At 31.5% G+C, this 23,450-nt stretch overlaps 2 protein-coding genes across 2 annotated transcripts in view; both read right to left on the bottom strand.

Annotated features, from left to right (window-relative positions):
* Window positions 1-12,056: 12,056 nt before the first annotated feature.
* LOC133188615 (uncharacterized) lies at window positions 12,057-14,941 on the bottom strand. Its single transcript, XM_061324111.1, has 4 exons — window positions 14,844-14,941; window positions 13,770-13,893; window positions 13,347-13,417; window positions 12,057-12,984 (listed from the first exon to the last, which is right to left on the bottom strand). The coding sequence occupies exons 1-4, from the start codon at window positions 14,911-14,913 to the stop codon at window positions 12,764-12,766; spliced, it is 486 nt and encodes a 161-aa protein (XP_061180095.1). The 5' UTR covers window positions 14,914-14,941; the 3' UTR covers window positions 12,057-12,763.
* A 3,803-nt stretch (window positions 14,942-18,744) lies between these two features.
* The window catches only part of LOC133188278 (uncharacterized), a 5,056-nt gene continuing 350 nt past the window's right edge, over window positions 18,745-23,450 (bottom strand). The window contains exons 2-4 of the mRNA XM_061323650.1: window positions 20,697-20,767; window positions 19,435-19,598; window positions 18,745-18,786 (exon numbers count right to left, since the gene is read on the bottom strand). Of these exons, the coding sequence (XP_061179634.1) occupies window positions 18,745-18,786; window positions 19,435-19,598; window positions 20,697-20,767 (277 nt within the window). The remainder of the gene's footprint in view (window positions 18,787-19,434; window positions 19,599-20,696; window positions 20,768-23,450) is intronic.

Consider the following 23,450-nt stretch of genomic DNA (forward strand, 5'->3'; position numbering starts at 1 on the left):
TTTATAAAATTGGTGACATTGTGTATGAAAATATAATAAAGTCTAGTTACATGTTTAAACTATGCATGTGGTATTCCTTTTTTTTCCTGAACAGTAAAGGAAGGGATGAGAGAGTTCATTGAGTGCCATAAACTTTCATTTGTATGTCATTTTTCAGAGATGGAGTAGTACACAAGCACAATTTTTTAAAGAAAGAAAAGTCAATGGAATGAAAGCCAAAGAAAAGGTGAAGTGAATGGTAACTCATTATGTTTTAAATTTAATGTGGACGTGGTCATTATTTTAGTTATGTCATAACCTTCTTATCAATTTTAAGCAGTGCAGACAGATGCATTTCTTATTGCTTTAAATAGAATAAATTATCAAAAAAGTTTGTATATGTTTTTTGATAGAGAATTTAAATTAAAAAAAAAACAAATTATCAATTACTGCAGTTTTGAATTTCAGTACACTAGAAATTTTTCTGCCCTGCCATGTATATGGCTGGGGCATTTAGAGTTTGTCATGTCCATCTTCCATCCTTCCAACCTTCTGTCTGTCCTTCCATTCTGCTTTGCTTTTAGCTCAGTTCAAAGCTAAGTTTCAAAGAAATTAAACTATTCAAGATATTTTTATCAGTATTCATATGCTGATACATATTGATGAGAGGTATTCAGTTGCATCAACCCTTTACTCTTTGACCTCACTTATCTTAAATTAGTGTTTAGCTCAGTTTTAAAGAAACCATTCAGGATAGCATAATCAAACTTCGTTTGCTGATACATACTGATGAGAGCTATTCAACTGCATCAACATTTTTTTACCTTGATCTTTCCTTTGACCTTGACCTCACTTTTCCTAAATTAGTGTCAAACTTCATATGCTGATACAGTCGCCCGCATGGCGCAGTGGTTAGAGCTTCTGCTCTAGAGTCGCGAGGTAAGGAATTGATCTTTACGTCGCAGGTTCGAATCCCACCGTGGGACATGGAGACCGGTCCTTTGGATGAGACCGTATAAACTGAGGTCCCGTGTCGCAGTAGGAGTTGGCACGAAAAAGACCCCTCACTGCTCAATGGCCGTAAGTTCCGAGCATAGGACAAATTTTGCAGCTTTCCACCGGCGAGTGGTGGCATCTCCATATGAGTGAAAAATTCTCGAGAGAGACGTTAAACAACAAACAAACATATGCTGATACATACTGATGTAAGGTATTCGACTGTATCAACATTTTTGACCTTGACCTTTTATTTGACCTTGACTTCATTTTTCTTGAAATAGTGATTACATGTAGCTCAGTGTTAAATAAAGGTTTCCATTCAAAATATTTTTATCAAACTTAATATGCTGATGCATATTAGTGAGAACTATTCAACTGCATCAAAAATGTTTGACCTTGAACTTTCCTGTGACCTGGACCTCACTTTTCTTAAATTTGCATTTTGCTTAGTTTTAAAGAAACCATTAAAGATATTTTTATGTGAGCTTGTGCACTTAACATAATTTGGTGAGAATTCGTCATCTATATATATCCAACTTTTTAGAATTCAATGTTAAAGAAACTTTTTTAAGATATTCTCATCAAATTTCATACACTAAAGCGTTCATTCTAGAGTCGTGGAGTAAGGAGTTGATCCTTATGTCGCTGGTTCGAATCTCACTGTGGGACGTGGAGACCATATAAACTGAGGTTCCATGTCACAGAAGGTGTTGGCACGAAAAAGATCCCTCACTGCTTAATGGCCCTTAGTGCCGAGTATAGGTCAAAATTTGCAGCTCTCAACCGGCAAGTGGTGGCGTCTCCCTATGAGTGAAAAATTCTCGAGAGGGACGTTAAACAATAAACAAACAAATAAAAATTAATATACCCTCAGCGGGACATTCATGTCCTATGGACATATTTCTAGTTTTGCCCTCTTTTACATTTGTACATGGATATACTTTTAAATTTTGCTCTGTAAACAACAACTAAAACACAATATACAATATGATATGCACAAAATTAAATGCTAGGAATGTATTGAGAAAGATGGATTTCAGCTGACAAATGTGGCATCTTTAAGCCAGCTTTTTAAAATTTATTTTTGAATGACTTTCAGCTACTTCTTTCATATTTGCAGGTCATTCACAAGGATGTAATAGTATGGTAGCCTGTCTGCCAACACCTTGTAGATGAGATTCTGGCACAAATTGTGTGAAATGGCTCTCTTAATTGACATGAGAAGGTCACCATTTTTTATCAAGATAAAAAAAAAAACTTGTAAATCTTTTAGTAACATTATTTAATATAGCCCTTTCATAGCACACATGTTCCTTTCAAAGAGAGGAAGACATTTTAAATTTTTCAAGGTCAATATTCTCATGAATGAAATGCAAACTGTACTACATGTATTTGAAATAGGTGGTATAGGTATTTCAGTGTCTGTATTACTGCTTGCCAATTTATTGTTGGAGGGAATATTCTCATGAAATAAACTATGTAAAGATTTGCTTTTTTATAAGTAATAACTTCAGTTCAACTTACAATGAACAGTTAATCAATGCATCTCACCTTGTATCTAATGCATTTTAAGAACACATATTTGTGGTTTAAAACATGTGGTAATAGTTTAATAATGCTATTCATTTTTTTTAATTGACAAGAAATGAAAATGTAATGATTATTTCAAATAGTGTTTTATTCCTCTTATGTATATTTATAGATATGTAAAAGATTGTTATTTATATTGATGTTATGTTTGTGTACAAAATACTAGTTATTTATTACTTTATACAAAACTAATGTTGTGAAGTTTGATAATAATAGAAGTCCTTATGTATATATTGAACAGTATACAAATGTCAACAATGTAATACACATTAAATTTACAAATAAAATGAAATTTTACATGACTTGCACATATTTGCATTTTTTGTTACTATTATAACAAATATAATTCAATGTATTTATGGTTTCCATTTTTTCCTGTCTTTTCAAACATGGAAAAATTATATGTGTATTGATGTCAAAGACAAAAGAATATGAATTTAAAAAAGACTGTATGAACTACTTTTAGATGTATGAATTCAGTAGACAGTGACTGTGACAAAATGTGTATTTAGGATAGAGATCTTAGACATGAGAAGAAAGGGGGTTAAGTTTTACAAACTTTTTTTTGCATGGGGAAATATTACTGACATTTTTATACAACAAATGAAGTTACTGAAATTGTGTCAGTAGACATCTTTTGAAACAAAGATAGCTTGTTGCCAGAAATATTCTAGACCCAGTAGTAACGGTCTTTTGCACAAGGTCATAGTCACTGTTTATCAAAGTATTAAGTACTTACCAATAATTGTTTGTAACCTCAGAGTAACCTCTGTGTCCTAACACAGGTTAATACAGGTCAAGGCCATAGGGTTTAGAAATGTCATAAATATTCATATAAACACATAATTCTGTTTGTTTATTTGTTTGTTATACATCCTTTGAGAGTTTTTCACTAGTATTGAGACACCACAACTTGCTGGTTGTTGGCTGCAAATTTAGACCTGTACTTTTGCGCAGTGAGAGGTCTTTTCTTGTCCCAGCATATACTGCAGCAAGGGAATTTGGTTCATATGGTTTCATTGGAAGAACTGGTCTCCATGTCCTTCAGTGGGATTTGTACCTATGACTTAAGGAACAAGTCCTTACTCCACTACTCTAGAGCAAATGCTCTGACCACTGCGCCAAGCGGGCAATCACACTATTGTTATACTAGATGTAAATCAAGGCAAAGGGATAATTTTGACTTGGGGATGTATAACAACCCTGCATCAAGTTCAATTTTTTTGTCCACTATAAAATAACTTCCAAAGATCATATTATCCTAGTGTTCATTATGCTCAGAGTATATGGCATAAACTGGATATATAAAATTCCAAAATACAATTTTTAGAAAAGTACAAGGTTATAGATTCAAGAGGTCATATCTAGCATGTACAGGTTATTGTGGCCTAGATGATGATTCTATACCATAAGTCATCATGTGACTACGAAGTTTTAAATCAATGTGTTTCTTTGGTGGTGGATGAAATATTTTCTCAACGTAACTATTACTATCGGTCATTTACTATATTTCCATAAGATTCAGGACATGAAAATTTGTCTACGAATAGACATCACCCTATTAGTTCCTTCTAGTTAAAATAAGGAATTATCCTACTGGGTTTTAAAGTGCCTAATATTTTACTTAATATAAATGCAAATTGACCAATAAATACTGGTATGTGAAGTACATTTATTCATGCGGAGTTTTTTTTATTTGAATAATTAGAAAAAAGAAAATGGTCTACATAATCATGTATATATATATTTTCTGGTCTCCTTTATGCATTATATATACTTGGTCTACTTTAACCCTTCGGGATCCTCAGAAAATATATACATGTCTACCTAAAACCTCCAATGTATTTACAAAATATTAAGCAGACCAGAAATGTCGTATATTTTTCAGGAAGCAACATTCAGGGCTGAGGGGGTAAAATTTTCATTTTTGAAGCCTATTAGAATAAATATGGGTGAAAGTGTGAATCAGAATGTCTCAAATAAAAGAAATGAAAAATGTCTACTTAATGCCTCAGAATAAGTGTGGTCTACTTTATGCCAAAGTCCACCTTATATATATATATATATATATATATATATATATATATATATATATATATATATATATATATATATATATATATATATATATATATATATATATATATATATATGTGTGTGTGTGTGTGTGTGTGTGTGTGTGTGTGTGTGTGTGTGTGTATTCAACTACTGGTATATAAGAGAACTATCAATGTCTCCGTCTTACAATACTTTAAAGTATAGATTTGAACTAAATTGATACGAGAAAAAGATTTTCATGGTAATTGGGCAGACCAAACGAGGTTAATAAAACAGGCATATTTCATTTAGGTTGTAAGCACTTTGAATTTCTTCAAACTTAAAGAGTAATATGATCCCGTTTTAAATTTCACAGTTTTTTTTTTAAAAAACCTCCCAACATTCATTTTTATCAATAAATATTGAATTAGATTCAAATTCAAATGGAAAATAGTATCTATACTTATAAACTAATAAATTTTGCAAATAAACTCCGAAACGCCCGCAGCAGAGTTCATTATCATAGTTATTATCGTAAATTTAATTAAAAGTCTACTTTCATTTTCGATGAACAGCCGTGAAATAGCAAAAAAGAGAGTACGGTAGTGGCTACGGTTGGCGGATCTAAGTTACTAGCATTTTTTAATGAAACTGACAACAAACAATCGCTTAATTATTTAATAAACCGTCATTAAAGAATTATTTAATCAAAACTTGATTAAAATGATACAAAAGAAATTGGTTGTGATAACTGATTAAAAGACAAAATGTGCAAATCGTTTTCGTCAATCGCCGATCTTATAATTAGTCTTGAAGGAAATTTCTAGAACGTCAAATGGCATCGAACCCGATGTTAAAAAGAAAAATGAGGCAATTACCACCAAAAAACTTTGATGTGAATAGGCATGGAAATAATGATAAAGCAATTGATAACACTATAAGTATATATCGAAAGACTATTATTAAGTTGTACTAATAAATTTACGAGCAAAAAAATGTATATTCGCCACTACATGAGAGCATCATGGCAACGAACCCGAAGTACAATTTGTATTATATATAGTAATACAGTTCACATTTTATTAAAGCTTTAAAAATTTGTGCGTTATTCAATACATTTCAATGGGGTTTTCTTCATACAATCTTTTGTATTAAATATTAGGCTTATACATAAGGTGTGAAAAGCTGATTTTTACCAAGAAAAATAAAAAAAAACAAGATGTGTTTGTGAAACACTGATGCCCCCGTATGGCAACTTATAGCAAAGGTTAAACTTTCTCAAATGCTACCCAAAGTAAGGTATCGTCTCGAGAAATATACCTGTGAAATACGAAAGCCCTAGCAGCAACCATTGAATAGATATGGGAAAGGTTAAAGTTTTTCAAAAGTAAGTCAAACATTAAGGTCAAGGTCAAATGGTCAAAATTAATGGTGCCCAAGAAGAGGCCTTCTCACAAGAAAGACACATGTGAAATATGAAAGCCATAACTCCAACCAATCAAAAGTTATGGGCAATGTTAAAGTTTTGCGGACAAAGAGACAGCTAGACAGGCTAGACAGACGGACGGACAGGGCAAAAACTATACACCCCCGAATCGGAGGCATAATAAAAATAATGTGCTGACAAATTCAGTAAAAAAAGTGCACATTCGCTTCTTCGTATCAAAATAAAGTTGCCAACATGTAGAGAGAAAACGTCAATTAATGAAATTGATATTTTTCAAGTTTTAATAATAAAAAAACGGTGGGGGGGGGATTTATCTACTTTTGCACCTAAACTAATTGCGGGATGTTGAACAAAGTATTTCTTCCCGTTATAAGCCTGTAGTTAAATTCAATTCCCCGCACTTGAGCGGGATTTCATCTAGTGAGGTGCTTATTTTTCCAGAAATGAATTTTATGTCTGAACATGATATGAAGAAAGTTTGACATAGAGAATGGGAAGAGCAATAATTTATTATCACAATATAAAATTTATAATATGAGGTATTTATAATTGAAAATCATATTTAGTGTCATACATATTAAATTCATATTAGAAAACATTATGAAGAACTTCTTTCTGAGTCAGAATATTACATTGTTACTTGTGCTTTAAAAAATGAACAAGAGCTATCTTTTTTTTAAGGTGAAATATCCCTCTGATAAGAGAGATAACTTTCCAAGGAAATTAATCCAAGGAATTCAATGACTTGTCTTACCAGAGTTTAATAATGAGGACCATTATATAGTCAACTTATTCAACTCTGAACTATGTTACAAATATCAATTTCTATTTTCTATTTTCAATATTTTAATAATTACATATAATAGTTTACCTAAAACATTTATACTCAGTTCCTTTAAATTGTTAAAATTGAGATATTTCTATCTCTTAACATAAAATTCTTTTAATTGTTACAGGTTATCAGATGCAGAATTTCTATAATCAATTAATTAATTTTTTTTTAACTAAAAAAATATTTTGAATAACGATAACTCCTGTAGATGGATGCATTTTTATTTTACAAGCATAGAAAACAATGTAAAATTCTGATTTAAAAAGCAAAGCTTCATTATGTTTTCTAATGTGAATTAGATTGGTATGATAGTAAATATTTTTTTCAAATATACCTCATATTTTTATTTTTATGGTGAGATAAAAATTATTGATCTTTCTATTCACCATATCAAATTTTCTTCATATCATGATTAGACATAATATTCATTTCTGAAAAAGTAAGCAACGCTTCATACTTCAAACTATTTTCCATTTGAATGTAATGCTATTGTTGTTGATAAAATCAATGTTGGGAATTAAAAAAAAAATGGTGAAATTTGGAGCAGAGGGATATTTCACCTTAAATCTTTTTTTACTAGAAAAAAAATGTACCACTAATAATTGTACATGATGCATTATTGCAGTTCTAAAATCCTTCAAAACAAGATACAACTGTTTCAGTTTGTTGGAGTAAAAAAAAAATTGGATGTAAATTGTTTTAGGTCAAATATAATCAAAAGAAAATATAACTAATAAAAGTCAACGTTTCCGTTCTGTGGTGGTTTTGCTGGAATTGACTATTCAAAGGTCTCCACTACTACTACTGTGCACTCTGTTATATATGACAAGCTATGAGCAATTTCAGATTATTTACTTGGGAAGTTATTTCTCTTATCAGAGGGTCGGTAACCCTTAATGAAAGTATTCCAGTTCAATATTCTAAAAAAATCTAATAAAATATCGCTTTAAATAAAAAAGAGGCGTACTCCAACAAAATTGGGACAATATTAAGTAAATCTGTTTTTCAAATGGCCCACGTTAAATGTACATTTTTTTACCATATTCAAATACATGTACTAGTATAATTACTTGTTTCCCCCAAAAAAGTTTGCATTATTCAACATCACACATATTTTTTCTATAAATCAAAAGTATCTATACCCTATGCTGAGGCATTTTAATGTTCCGCTACGGATTTTACACGAAAGGACAGCACTAAATAGTTCCGGAACAGCAATGGCAGCCCAGAGAATGTCCGGACAATCAAGATCACCGTGGCAAGTCAAGTCTACGATTCTGCTAAATTCTACCATTTGAGAAAACAATAAATTATATCTTTAGTAATTTTTATTATATTCTTTGTTACAAATTATAATTGACTGCATTGGATTTAAATGTTACAGTAAAGATTCAGAGACCTTACATTAGTGTGTTGTTAATTGATACATGTTGTATATAATAAATATTCTGTATATGCTTTATTTAGCAAATAATATGAAACCACACAAATCCATACATATACATCAGACTATAAGAATTTTGATCATACATTTATTGAAAAAAAAGTCATTCGATTTTCAGTTGTTTTCTGTATCATTACGAACTTCTTGCATTTCAAGTGTAAATGACAAAGACAAGTAACTTCACAATGAATGTTGCTTGAACAGATGGATAGAATAATGTTCGTTAAAGTGCTTAAGTAGAAAATCAATGTAGAAACGAACATCAATTTTGTTTTTTCACTGTTCATTATCTTCGCGTTTTCTTTAATTTTTGTACTTAACGTGCCATAAATCTCCTCTCATGAGTCGTGTACACAGTGTTTCTACGTATTTCTCTTAATTACGTAATCTTGCAAACGCCTATGATTTTATTCACTGTGAAATTGGGCATTATCCCATCAGTCAACAGTTTAATGCAGTAAAGAGTGGCCATTGAAAATGGGAAAGAAAGCTAGATCTTACAGAATTTCTTGTGTGGATCGTACATAGATTTTTAAAAAATGACGGGAATTATTTTAATACCGATTTCTTTTGCATATTTTTTTTTTCAAATAAAACAATGAAATAGGAAAATCCTGAATACTGGTAAGTAATCAGAAAAAAAATGATACCTCTAAAAATTGTCTGAGAAGTGAACTTGAATCCCTAAAATGTATTGAAATTATCAAAAACGATGATACATTTGTTGATGCATATATAATGATCACTTAGCTTAACATGAAGAAAATATATTTAATTAACGAGAATGTATTTTGAACAGGGAGTTCCAGCAATCGAAATAAGTCAGAACAAGTGTCTCTGTATGAGCTTCCGTACTGAACTGCATTTGTTAGTGTTTATATATATATATATATATATATATATATATATATATATATATATATATATATATATATATATATATATATATATATATATATATATATATATATATATATATATATATATATTAGGGATGGCAATCGAATACAGAATTGCTAATCGGTTAACCGAAAGACGTTCTGACTGATTAATCGGTTAATCGTATCAAAATACACATTTTCCTTATATTTTATTTTTCGAGTAAACTCTAGTTATATATACAAGAAAACTGAAAAAGGCGTTAATGCTTGATTAGTACTATATATTATATTTTATTTCAATTTCGAACGGCAAGAAAAAAATAAGGAAACCATGAAATATCTCTTAAATATCGCAGAAATTGATATTGTTACAACACAAGGTCATTGTGCATTGTCACCATAAACAGAAACTGAAATAATTTACAATGTTTGTTTGAAAATATAATTTGATAGATAACTGCGAAGGATAGACGGGGGTATGATACACATTGCAATCATTTAAATCATTTAACAGAACTCAACAAAGATTTAATTGATATCATAATTAAGACAGGCTGGGTAACGACATGGTATTTAAACAGCAATTAACACTTCGCAAAGTGACCAATTACCCCCAACAAATTCAATATTAAGAGTCTTAATTAAATTATTTACCTCCAAATCAGCCGAATTAAATATGGAAACGTTATAACTTATCAATATTCAAGGTTTTTTTTAACATTGTAAATCGTGTTTTAAGAAAATTTTCACCTATTTTAATTTTTTCCCGACTAACCGATTACAGATTTTCTAACCGATTACCATCGTTCCGACCGAGTAACCGGTTAACCGATTGCAAATTGCCATCCCTAATATATATATATATATATAAAGAAAGCGAGAGAGAGAGAGAGGGAGAGAGAGAGAACGAGAGAGAGTGAAATTGTAGTTAAAGTCCATGGTATAGGCGGGTTATAAATTAAAATTAAATCCAAGTAAAACAAACAAGTTCACATTACAAATTAAATGTGAACTTGTTTGTTTATCTTGGATTTAATATATATATATATAGGTGACGGGAGACAGGATCTCTTGAATTTCCGAAAAGATTCAAACAAACAACGGTGTGTGGGAAGCAGTCTTATTTCCTCTTGAATACAGAAAATGTTATTTTTAATTTAAAAAATGTAATAACTTTTACTTTTTCTGATTATTCTACAATTTTTGAGATTGGTCACTTTTCGTTTTCTTCGTTTTATATATATATATATATATATATATATATATATATATATATATATATATATATATATATATATATATATATATATATATATATATATATATATATATATATATATATATATATAATCAGGCCCAGTTCTCGTGTCACAACCAGGAGATCGCTACATCGTTCTTAACCATTTGAAAGATAGTCGGAAATCAGCCATCTTAACGGCAAGACAAACGAATGGGACCCCATGGCTGTCCGACATCACCAAAAACGGACCACAAGCGACTTATGGAGGTACAATTACGTGCCAGACGTTCAAGAGAGGTTTAGTGCTGACCAAAAAAAATCGAACAACCCTTGTCTGGGCACGAATTTACCAGAGCTGACTGGAAATACTCTTCGTTAACGAGACAAAAGTTAATTAAGTTACGGAGTCCAGTTAGTAGAAGAAAAGTGTTTTGCTGGCGAGGAGAATGTCATATAGTGCTGTCTGTTTTGAGGAGATGGGCAAGTTTGGTGGAGTTGGAACTATCATGGCGTGAGCAGTAGTATTGATGCACACGAAAACTCAGGTTATTCGTATTAATTTAACGATTGTCTTACAGCAGGGAGGTATCAGAATGACATTTATAGACTTGCCCCGCACGACACAACTTACGTACAGCAACATGATTCTACCTCAATCAAGATAATGTTACCTACCACAGCGCTAGAACAATCAACAGTTTCTTGCAGCAAACAACATCCGCGTTATGCCATGGCCAGCAAAATCCTCGGATTTCAGTCACATTCAACACATTTAGGATTTGGTGAAAAGAGATGTCAAAACCTTCTCTCCTTCACACAATATTAACCTATGCAATAGACGTGGCAGCAAAAAAGCAGTCTGCTATTCAGAGATATTATACTTTCATGTAAATTAGTTGAACCTGATTCGTCGAGAAACATTTGTTAAAAACACTATTACCCGCTGAATCATGAAGCCACGCCCTCCAGCGTATCAACAGTCAACATTGCTTGACGACGGGTGTTATTTCAAAAAATATTGACTGCGCAGAATTCATGCGCGCAAGGTTCACTGTAATATGTATTTGCATAAAAATATGCAATATGCAGTATAAGATTATTATATTACATGTAGTTGAGTGTAACATTGAAAATTTTCACCCCTCGACAACCATTGTCAACTTCGGCTGCGCCTCGGTTGACAATGGTTTTCTTGGGGTGACAATTTTCAATGTTACACTCAACTACATGCAATATTTATATAGTATATTATATCCACAGTCAACCTTGTCTTGCTATAATAAGAGACAACTGTGGTCATACTTCGTACTTCTTGGTAAATTTTTATTTTGAGTGTGTGTCATATCGCGGGGGGGGGGGGGGGGTCATTGCTTTGAAGTCTTATGAGATACTTAATTACTTACATGTACCAGAGATTTATGCGACATCCAAATGAAACATTTCGTGAATAAAAGCTTTACATATCGTTAATTAAAAAAAATAATAATAAATTTTATTAAAAATAAATAAATAAATGAACACTTAGAACATAAGCGTGAAAATATTAGTCGTTCGTCCACAGTGATCAAAATTTCAAAATATTGTCTTAAAATAGCCCCAACAACAAACACATCAATGTCATTTTATTATCCGAAATACGTCAATGATCTACATGTACATTATACTTATACATTTATTCGTGCAATAAATGAACATATGAGTAAAATGTATTGTTTAGAACAGATATAAATATAAAAGTGGTGCAAACATTCTGTCCATTCATTCACAATTTATGCATTTATACTGCGAAATCCTCTGATAAGGATAAAAGGTATAGGATTGTGATACAATGCGTGTGTGCGATAGAGAGGAAACGTATCATGAAATGAAAAAAAAAACAAAAACAAAAACAAAAAAAACAACATAAAACTAAACAAAAGTCAACATATGTTAAAGTGTCTTATGGGCGTGATACAGAATTTTAACCCACGACTCTCAATATGAGTCTGGTAGCGGGGATCTGGGGATTGAATTGGATTATTAAAAAATGATGTTGCTGATGCAAGATGTGATTTTACGAAAATATGATGTAGCTTTGGCATAGAGATAATAATGAAAATATACATTTATAACTGCAATATACATTTATACCTTGTTTATCATTTACAATTATATAAATTGTAAATGATAAACAAAGTCGCTCTGTCCAACGCTGTCTGATGAGAAGCAAAGTAATTATTTGTTCGTGTCCAACTTTACCGTAACGTATCACGATTACAGAGATAGGTATTTTTTAATATAGATGACAATGTCATATCATTTTTTCTTCCACTGCCTACAACTTAATTTTGTTATCTGCTGTGTCTTGGGGTGCACCGAAACCTTGTCCATTTGTCTGTTGTTGTCCGTAACCTTGCCCGTAAGCTGGAGGTTGCCCATATGTTTGTTGTCCATAAGCCTGAGGTTGTCCATATGTTGTTTGTTGTCCAATTGCAACTACTTGCTGTTGTTGTCCGTAAACAACTGCTGGAGGCGGCACCTGGCGCCTTCGGCGATCTGTACAAGTAGAATAAAACATCATCCGGGTAGGCAATATTTAACTTTTTCTTCCTTCTTTTTTTTACTTTTACTTTTTTTTTTATACTTTTTCCATTGCGTGCATAATGTTTCAAAATTAAACAAAAAACAGAAAGAAGAAAGGAAAAAAGAAAGAAATGTTAAACAAGGGTTCGGTTTTCCCTCCAGACATTATACTTTTCAGATTAACGATTGCTAGTATAGGCTTTTGAAGTCATTTTAGAAAATGAAAATGAAAAAAATCAAAGAAATATTGTAATTGTAAAAGTTCTTTATACAAATAAATCACTGAATGTACAATGTATTGTTTCTGTATATGTTGGATGAACGTTTATACTTACTGTAGCACACAAAGCATACGATGCAGCTAATGATAAGAACCACTCCTCCGACGATAGGACCAACTATTGTCCTGATTAAAAAAAGATCTTTCATGCATATCTACCTTTACCTGTGTATTAACATTTATTCCCCGAGGGGATTTTTCTTTCCTTCTTCGTGAAAATAAATTTAAAAATTAATATCTGTTAAAAGACACAGTTATGTCCCCCTTGTGAAGAGACATATTACTATAACGGAAGATTCTGTTGAATATTGATATTTACTATAAAGAGTAATCACCCTTTAATTCAGTCATTTTATTATCTAAATTTTGACAATGCATTCCTAATCTGAATTAAAAAATAAGATTTATGCATGTATATTCTACTCCCAAAAATGTCAAGTATCTTAGTTTTACATACATATATAGCTAATCTCCTTACCCAATACTTATACAGTTGATAGTCCCTGTACAGACAGTACCCCACGGACAGCAGTATCTTGTACCAGTACAGCAATGATAGCTCGACAATGGACACTGGCTATCGGAGTAACATGTCTCATAAGCTAAAATTGTATAGGACATGACCTATCATATGCAGAGAAAAAATGGGTATAAATCGATATATAGCTAGAGGAATTGCAGGCAATAACATGCGATGGTAGGATTAATGATATGCCTTATATTTCTATAGAGTGGCTATTAGACATTAAATTTTAATTATCTAAAATTAGAGAGAGCGAATTACATTTTTAATATCAGGAAATACATGTATACACGTATCTATCGATCGATTTTCCTAAACAAATTCTTTAAGCGCAGTGTCTTCAACTAAAACTCATTTTCAAAATAGCACTTCAAAAAATCAATTTGACAATTAGAATTTGTAGAATGTAGTTCCAAAAGTGCACCCATTCTTTTATAATGACAAACTCAATTAAAGAAACAGAGTAATAATTATAATTATGTATTTTAGTTCTCTAATGAATTTTGTCATAATACACATGATTAAAAAATGACAAACGTTTTATTCTTGCAAAAACGTTACACATGCATAAAGTAATAAATCTTTTTTACAATAACATGGCAGTATGAAACGTTTTAATAAAATTTGTTATCCCCTTTCTTCGATAATAACCCAGTTTGAATTTCCCGAAGAATTATATTTCAACAAAATCATTTCTAGCTGTTAGAAGTAGGTTACTAGGAATTTATAACACTGAATACGCTATGATTGATCCCTCCCATGTAAATTGTGTAAATTGTGCCATGTGTATTCCGTGACCCAAATAACATTCTCTTGTCCCAGTATCACTAAGCAGACCTTTCCATAATAAATAACATCATACTAACAAATTAACTTGAATAACGTTTCTACTTTTTTTAAATCACAATAAATTAAATATTTTCATGAATTACTTGGTCATAAACATACGAGATACAGGAGATAAATGAGTCTGAATTAAACATGAATTAAAATTTAAACATAAATTAAAACTGTAAAACAAATTCTTACCGTCTGTTACTGTAAAAAGGTAGATAAAACAAAATATAAGTATCATCAACACAATTTTGCAGGTATCCATAATGATTCTTAATGGCGAATGTATTTTGATTTTGCAATAACCTGTACACATGGATCATTGTTGTGGAATTTTTAAGGTGCAGTCATCTTATCTGCGTAGTAATAAACTTTGAAATATAATTTTGAACCCGGATATTTATTAGGTTGTTTTTCCACTTCAGAAATATGTTTCTAAAGAGGAGTTTCGATCAATTAAAAAAAAACAGCTGATAAAAGTTAATATGGTAAACTTTGAAGATTATATTGCATGTCGCTCTGTTTGTTTGATACATCTACATAATTATTTTTACTGGATTTTTCTTGATGTAGCAATGGAAGTTATGTATTGGTAAAAAAAATATTTTACGTATTTATTGGGAGAGATGTACATGTAAAATATATGTGCCTATAGATATAATACATATACATGTATTTATTCTGTATTTTTCATAGAGCTCTAGTTAGCCTTATTGTGAGTTTATGACCCTCCAAAGTTTTTTAAGTTGTTTTGAAGAAGGCATTTAAATTAAATGTAAAATGGCTATCAAATGATTAGGACTGCATTCGGTACATTACATTTCGAATGCAGCTTACATATGAAATGAACGAATTATTTGCCTTAAACTATTTATTTTGCATGGTTTTTACAATATTGTAACAAAACATATTGTCTTGGAATGAATCTTACAGAAATAAATTATATTTAAAAGTATGTGGGTTTTTCTTATATGAATGAAAACAAAACTACATGTAATAGGAGATATAGCATAACACTGTGTTGACGTGCTTACTTGCATTAAATTTCTTAAACAGCTTGTAAACATAAACATATTTATCGTTAAACAGGGAAGTTTTTGATTAAAGGACCGGGTGTGCATTTGTTCCATTGTCATGCAAACCTGTCTGTAGAATTTACAAAATAGGCATCTGCTCGGTACATTGTATTTTTTTCTTTCAGGAGACTTAAAATTTCATCAAGTACTCAAAATCGAGACCCTCGATAATTCAACTGGGTTGCGTTTTTTTCTTTAATTGTCTGGAAATACATAATAAAACTTATTACATGTACATATATATGGATTCGAGGATAGAAAGGGAGGACTTACATGACGGAAGAAAACAGAATGGCGTGTAATACATGTAAGAAACTACTGGATGTTTTTGATACGTATCCCCATTTCCCTGTAAAATCTTTGATTTTAATCATATCTTTAAAATCAAAATATTTTGACCCCAGTAGACATTTTCACAACAATACTTTTGGCGACAAAATATGCAGATGCTGGCAGCAAATATCCTCGTCGACTGCAATATGTGCCAATATGTAAGGTACACTTCGTTGCCCATTCTGCAGGGAGAGGGAATAAACCCATCTCGGCACATACTGTCGCAGGTGTCAATATGCAAAGGAAGGAAGAGTTGTTCCCCCTTTGAAGGGAAAATTTAGCTATACATGTATATTCCGTGTTTTGTTTTATTTCTAGTAAAAGTAAGCTAGAGATTTGAATAGGAAGTGAAATATGGAGTGTTGGATTACATGTACACTGTACCAGTGGCTTTGATTTGCAAAGATTTAAAATGTTAATTTTTTTTTAATCAAAGAGGGGAGCCTTTCTACTTGCTATATATCTGAAAAAGTATATGACGAAGTCTTTATTACATATGTTCATGATACATAAGTTATTCATGTAGCAATATGCCAAACCTAGTTGTGTTTTCTATATATATATAGTACAATTCGGTAGTATCCACAGGAGAACAGGTAAAATTTAATTTGGTGCTTCATTACGGTAGGACTGGAAAGAATTTGTTAAAAGGTAAATTTGAGAATAATATTTAATATGTAGTTCTTAGCAAGTCCTGTGGATAGCTCTCTAAATATCATTATCATGCGAACACTTTGTTGCAACATGTACAGAGTGTTTCATAATATATGTCATTCATCTAAATGGACATAATCTGAATATCAAGCATGATTCCAAAAATACCAAAACACCACAGACAATCATATTAATGTAAAATCATGATATTTCAAAATATCAGGAAACTCATAATATCATGAGGTCAATGATGATGTAATCAGTAATGTAAATTTTCAGCTGTTCTCAAAATGGAGTACAACTAGCAACAAAAATTTGAATTTGTAAACTTTTATTATAAGCAGGATATCCTAAATATAGTACAGGGTGTGATGAAGAAAAATATCCTGACCAGAAAGCACTGTTTAGTTTTCATTTATTAAGGATAATTAAGAAGTTTGAACAAAATATAATGTGAAGTTGAAAGACAGTTTAAATCCTGGCCTTCCCAAAAACATCAAGAAGAAATGAGAACATAGTCAAAGTGAAGTCAATCATTGAGAAAACCTCAAGAAAGTCAGTTGGCTCAAGTTTAGGGAAATGGATTGTGACAATGCAAGTGTATCAAGTGTATCTAGAAATCTTCGATTTGAATTGAGTGTGTCTGTATACAAGATTTCAGCATTGCAGCATTTAAAACCAACTGACATTCAGAGTTGGCTGAAGTTTGCAAGATTGATTGAAAGGAAGAGCGAAAGAAGTGGACAACACTAGTAGTATACCAATAGTTCTGAAATGACACATTTATTTAAATGTATCTTTAAATACAAAAATAAATCTGCACTTTTGGGGGTTCTAAAAAGCTAGATATAAAACAAGAAATCTGTCAAGTATTCTGTGAAACGTACAAAGCAGTGGTCAGAAATTTCTGAAACACAAGTCTTTTATTAAGTTATTTAGGACAATGGTAAGGAAAACACTTTCAGTATAACATTTTAGGAAATCGTTGCCATAGAAACTGAAATGGAGAATATCGGATACTTCTAAAATAAAATAATAATTTTGAATATCTGCTGATGAAAATGATATATAAAATACTTATTTAGCTTTTGTTGTAATATTTCTTTCTGCCTTTAGATTTGTGACATATATTGTGAAACACCCTGTACATGTATATGTCCAAAAAAGGAAGAAAACTTAAACGAAATATACTTATTTTATTTCTTTAATATCCCTCCTAAGAAAAAGGGTAAGGGGTGGGGGGGGGAGGGGCAAAAATATCACAACATTTATTTTTATTCCCAAGTGATTGTTAAGATAAATTTGAAATTAGTTAAGCAGTCTAAATTAAGATGCAAGAAAGTTTAAAAAATATTTAGTAGCAACAAAACGTGGATTATACAGAAGACAGGCAGAAGGAGGGAGGGGGGGGGGGCAGATAAATTACTAAAACGACAACAAACTAAGAAACAAATCTTTATTTCTAAAACTTCTCTGTAAAATGGATTTCTTCACATGTCATAGATGAGCTTTTATAATAATAATTTTAAAAAAGGAGATGAGCGGACAAGGCGAGCTAGAAAAATACCTATGGCATGCGACAAATAAGAAACTGAAAATTTAAATCTCAATTGTAGCACAATTTTCTTTGATACTTGATTGAACATTAATGTATACTTTATCTCACAAAGATAAAAGAATTCGTCTATAAAATAGCATACACACACTAAGAAGATCAAAATTAATCATTTTTTCATACTATAATATATATATATATATATATATATATATATATATATATATATATATATATATATATATATATATATATATATATATGAAAGGGTCTTCGCTCCAATTTTTTTCAAAGTTTATCCTCAAAATATGTGTAAAAATATACAAATTTCGGTTAACAAAAACATGGAACAAAGACCCACTGTACCTTATAAATACACTTTCTTGACACAGGTACGTACAGTATATCTTTCAGAGAAATATTTGAATTTCATTTTCTCAGGGGTCATGTCACAAACGTAAATTGCATGTAAATGCCTCTATTCGTCTATTTGTTGTGGTAGTGGTAAGCGTGTTAGTCTCTAAGACAAAAAAATGATATCAAGGTTTTTTTATTGCTTTGGTTCGAATCCCAAGAATACCACCTTTTTTAAGTCATAGAATAATTTTTGCCGAAAGAAGTTTCTCATAATTATAATTTCTTACCTTTCAATAGAATGAACTTTATCTAAATGCTAAATTCACAAGTTGAATATGATTTTTATTCTTTTGAAGCTGCAAGCATTTTGCACGCCTTGTTCGCCCATCTCCTTCAAGAATATTCTGTATGATCACATACTATTTTATGTTTTTATCAGACACATTGACAATATTTAATAAAAAATTTCCCTAATATGGTTGTTTGCAAAATATGTAGGTTAAAAACTAAAGTTTTGAATACAAGTTTTGCTCTGCTCCTATTTTGTAATGTTTAATGGACTTTTGATCTTGAATACTGTTCGTTATCTCCATATATTTCATGAATATATGTTAATGGTGAATATGGAATTAAAATTTTGAGTAACAAGTACATACAAATATAAAATTCTTAAGGCAATGTACATGCAAATTTAATAAAGAAAAGACTTTTAATATTTCAATGTAATTAACATAATATATGACCTTTAATACAAAGTATAAATGTAAAAATATATGTTTATGGCTCTACTCTCTCTCTCTCGTTGACATACAATATTTAAGCTTTTGCCGGTGCATGGTTGTCCGTACGCCTGCGGTTGTCCATATGGTTGTGGTTGTCCGTATGTTTGTGGTTGTCCATAAGCCTGTGGTTGTCCGTAGCCAGGTTGAGTTGTTTGAGGATTGTAAACAACACCCGGTGTCTGTTGTCTCTTTTCTGGTAAAATTTATTATTATATAAATGATTAATTCTTCCTGTATGTAAATAAGAATTAGCCCAGTTGATGCATTAGAAATAAAAACATGTAAGAGAGGCTTGGGTGAAATGAATCCATGGTTTTATTTCGTTGAACACACATGTAGATTATGAAACATTACATAATAATGTGTGTAAGCAAATTGAAAAATGAGGAATAAAACCATGCTCCAAAAACTAACTAACAAACTAACTAAATCTAAAAATTCAACTAAGCATATAATATTGGTGAGAGGAGGGCAGGCGGGACAAAAGTACAAAAAGGCCTTGCTCTTGCAAAAAAAAAAAAAAAAAAAAAAAAAAAAAAAAAAAAAAAAAAAAAAATTCAAAATTGACAAGTGCATTGTTTTCCTCAACTGATATACCGGGTACTAGAAATAGAAGACTTGTGATTGGTCAGAATGAAGTGGGGGACCATCGGAAGTCCTTGTAATTAACCGCAGCTTAATTATCATACGAAAGTATCAGTACCCTAGATAGGTGCATACATCTGGGTATTGTCAACAGTGCCAATGCCAGTAAAAGCAAAGAACTGCACTGCAGGTCTGAGTCTTACCCAGCAGGGTGTGAAAGCACAGATGTGACAGGTGTCAACAGGAGTAATTAATAAATAATTAAACAATATTTAATATACAAATTAAAAAGGAATTGGGAAAGTCATCTTCCCTATACATTAATTCAAAATCTATTGATAAGTACTTGTTATCGATTGAAATGTGGCAAGACAAATATTTACAACAAATCACGAACCAACAAAAATTAGAAATCTGAAATATTGTTTAAAACAACTTCCCATTCTTCCATTCAACAACGATTCCTTTATTTATATGATGGATGGAAGGAATAAATTTTTGTTATTGTGTTTTTAAAGTGTGATCGTTTGAAAACTGATCATTAAAGTAACTATAAATATACTCAAAGTTATAACCGTATATAATAGTTCTTACTTTTTACATATGCATAAAATTCACCAGATAAAAAAGAATCAAGTTGCGTGTCTCCTTAATCAAAGACAATCAGGATCGAATGTAAATTATCACACGAATAACTCTAACTTACTGTAGCAGATGCAGCAAACGACGACATAGACGATGATAGCGATCAATCCGACGATAGGACCAACGATAGCTCTGGAAGGAAAGTCGATAGCAACACATTATTTATGCTTTATATTAGTCCTATAAATGTATACATAAGAGAGTTTAACCTTTGAAAATATTTGCAAATCCCAGAACATGTGAAGTCTAATTTCATCAATAATGGATCTAGGGACTGAGAGCTTAGCCATTTTATAAAGGTTAACGTAAGATGGTACAATGTACAGGTAGGCGAACATGAGTTATCTTTCCTAAGTGTGCGGATTTATTCACTCGTACATGGAATATTCGACATGTGATAATATATACGGAAATAAATGAAATATTCTTAAATAATATGTTTTACGGTGTGACCGTTTGGGGCGAGCGCAGTTGATACACAGCTTACACTTGTAAGGTTGATCCGCCTCTTCAAACTTCAAACCGCACGAGACACAGTCTAGACTGACGTGACATGAAGTCGGAATTTACGGAGACAGCCGTGCGTTTGGTTGAACGAGACTACAGGTCTTGTGCAATATTTAATGAAATAGGTTGAAGAGTAGATGCAATTATTTTTTGTTTCTTTTAAGCTCTCTACAAAGAAAGAAAAATAAACGTATCTCTTGGTACATCTTCGCTATCCAAGGGCTTCTGATACGCTACTCCCCTCAACAGCCCTTGGCATATGGTGTTAAAAAAAGTTGGGATTTTTTTCTCAAGTTGTGAATGGAGTTGATCGACATCGTTCGACCAATCAGCAATTGTTTTTTGTAAATGACGATATTTGCGTTCGGGATATATCTTGACTCTTTAATATCGGTTATGTAAAACGCAAGTAAACAATGATCCGTAAGATAACATGCCATTCTATGAATAGCAATATGGTGTCATCCCATTTCTAAAGCAACGTGCAAAATATGTGATTAAGAATCTATACTGTAGATGTAGATTTGCATTTTTACATGTTTAAATAACAAATTAACATAACTCAATACCTTCTTGTTATTCTTTAAAAACAAAATTTTTTTAAATACGCTCTTTATTTCTGTCGATGACGCAATCTGTGCGTACCTGGTAAGAATCATGATCACGTGACAAAAACAATCCCGTCTTTTATCAGCACCGCATGCCAAGGGTTTATGAGGAGAGTAGCGTATCAGAAACCCTTGGCTAGCGAAGATGCTCTTGGTAAAGAACAATTATCCTTGGTCTTTTGTATGTTTTGTAATACTTTCGCATGGAATCCTGGTAGCGAAGGAATTCTGGGAATGTTGCACAAGAAAATTTGCCTGACGAATGTATAGATTTCATTCCAAATTGCCTATGTTCTTACACGTTAGTCTATTGAGCTCGCTAATATTTATTTCACTGGTAATTTACAATGGGTAATTATATATTAAGTCTATGTAAAAGTCGAAAAAAAAGTCGAAATGCCAGTCTATATTAACAATGTATCAATTTAAATTAATTAATTGTTGACAATCGTGGATTTATTTGAAATCAGAATAAAATTCGTTGAACTATATTATCAGATATATTTACTTTCAATATTTATTTGTATTTCGACTGAAGCAATTTGATGTTTATGTGCATTGCAAAGAATAGAGAATGGGCGGGGGGGGGGGGGGTATTATTATCGGGTGGAAACAGGCACGTATCGTTACACGTGGACATGCAAAAAAGACATATGTCTACAGGCTACCTTTAGATTACCGCCCCCCATTTATTCACCCAATCCAACCCTGATAGAGGATTGACTAAGGATTGAGAACAGAGCCACAGTGTAAGCAGTAACTTAAATTGCATTAAACACGTGGAATGCGACATATTTCTAATCAGCTAGATCAAATGTGTGATACCATAATTTAAAGATGAATCAATATATTTAGTCGACTCTACTTGTAAGTTAGAAATCATTTTTTTTTAATTTAATAAAATACTCATTCACATGTACCTATATCAACTACAAAGAAATCTGCCTATATTTTCTAACTTTTTTTTATTTCAAAGTTTTGTTCTTTATTTTACCTGAACATCCAACTTAGCGCCAAGATTTATTTTCTCACAAAACTCAGGCATATCAACTTATATTCCTCGCTATTCGCTACTCCCTACTTATCTAGCTATTTTTGACAGGCCGGTACATTATACGCTAGTTGATTTCGGATGATTTTAAAATTTATCCATCTAAAATACAAATATATAGATTTCTAAACAATGCACATAATTTCTCTACCTACTTTTGACAGGTATTAGATTAATATTAGATATTTGTTTGTTTGTTTGTTTAACGTCTCTTCGAGATTCTGAGAGTACGACTTAATATATAATTACCCATTGTAAATTGCAAGTGAAAGAAATATTTAAGTTTCCGTATATTTTATCACATGTCGAATATTCCATATCTGCACACTTGGGGAAAGATAACTCGTGTTCGCCTACCTGTACATTGTACCATCTAGCGTTAACCTCAGTTTATAGAAAATATTTTTGTATTAGGGCGAATCTAATTGTTGCTAAGCACAAGCATTTTGATCAATTTTAATTCTACATCGTATGCTGACAATCACTTTTTTTACACTGATAGAAACATAACCATATGTATCATTAAAAAAAATGAAGATAATCTACGTCTGAAGACATTTCATTTAATCGATTATTTAGCAATCTCTCTCTCTCTCTCTCTCTCTCTCTCTCTCTCTCTCTCTCTCTCTCGTACGTAAATTTGATGTAC

The sequence above is a fragment of the Saccostrea echinata genome, unplaced genomic scaffold, assembly GCF_033153115.1.
Source record: "Saccostrea echinata isolate AGI-Se365-2 ecotype Australia unplaced genomic scaffold, CSIRO_AGI_Sech_v1 ptg000016l, whole genome shotgun sequence".
Taxonomy (NCBI): domain Eukaryota; kingdom Metazoa; phylum Mollusca; class Bivalvia; order Ostreida; family Ostreidae; genus Saccostrea; species Saccostrea echinata.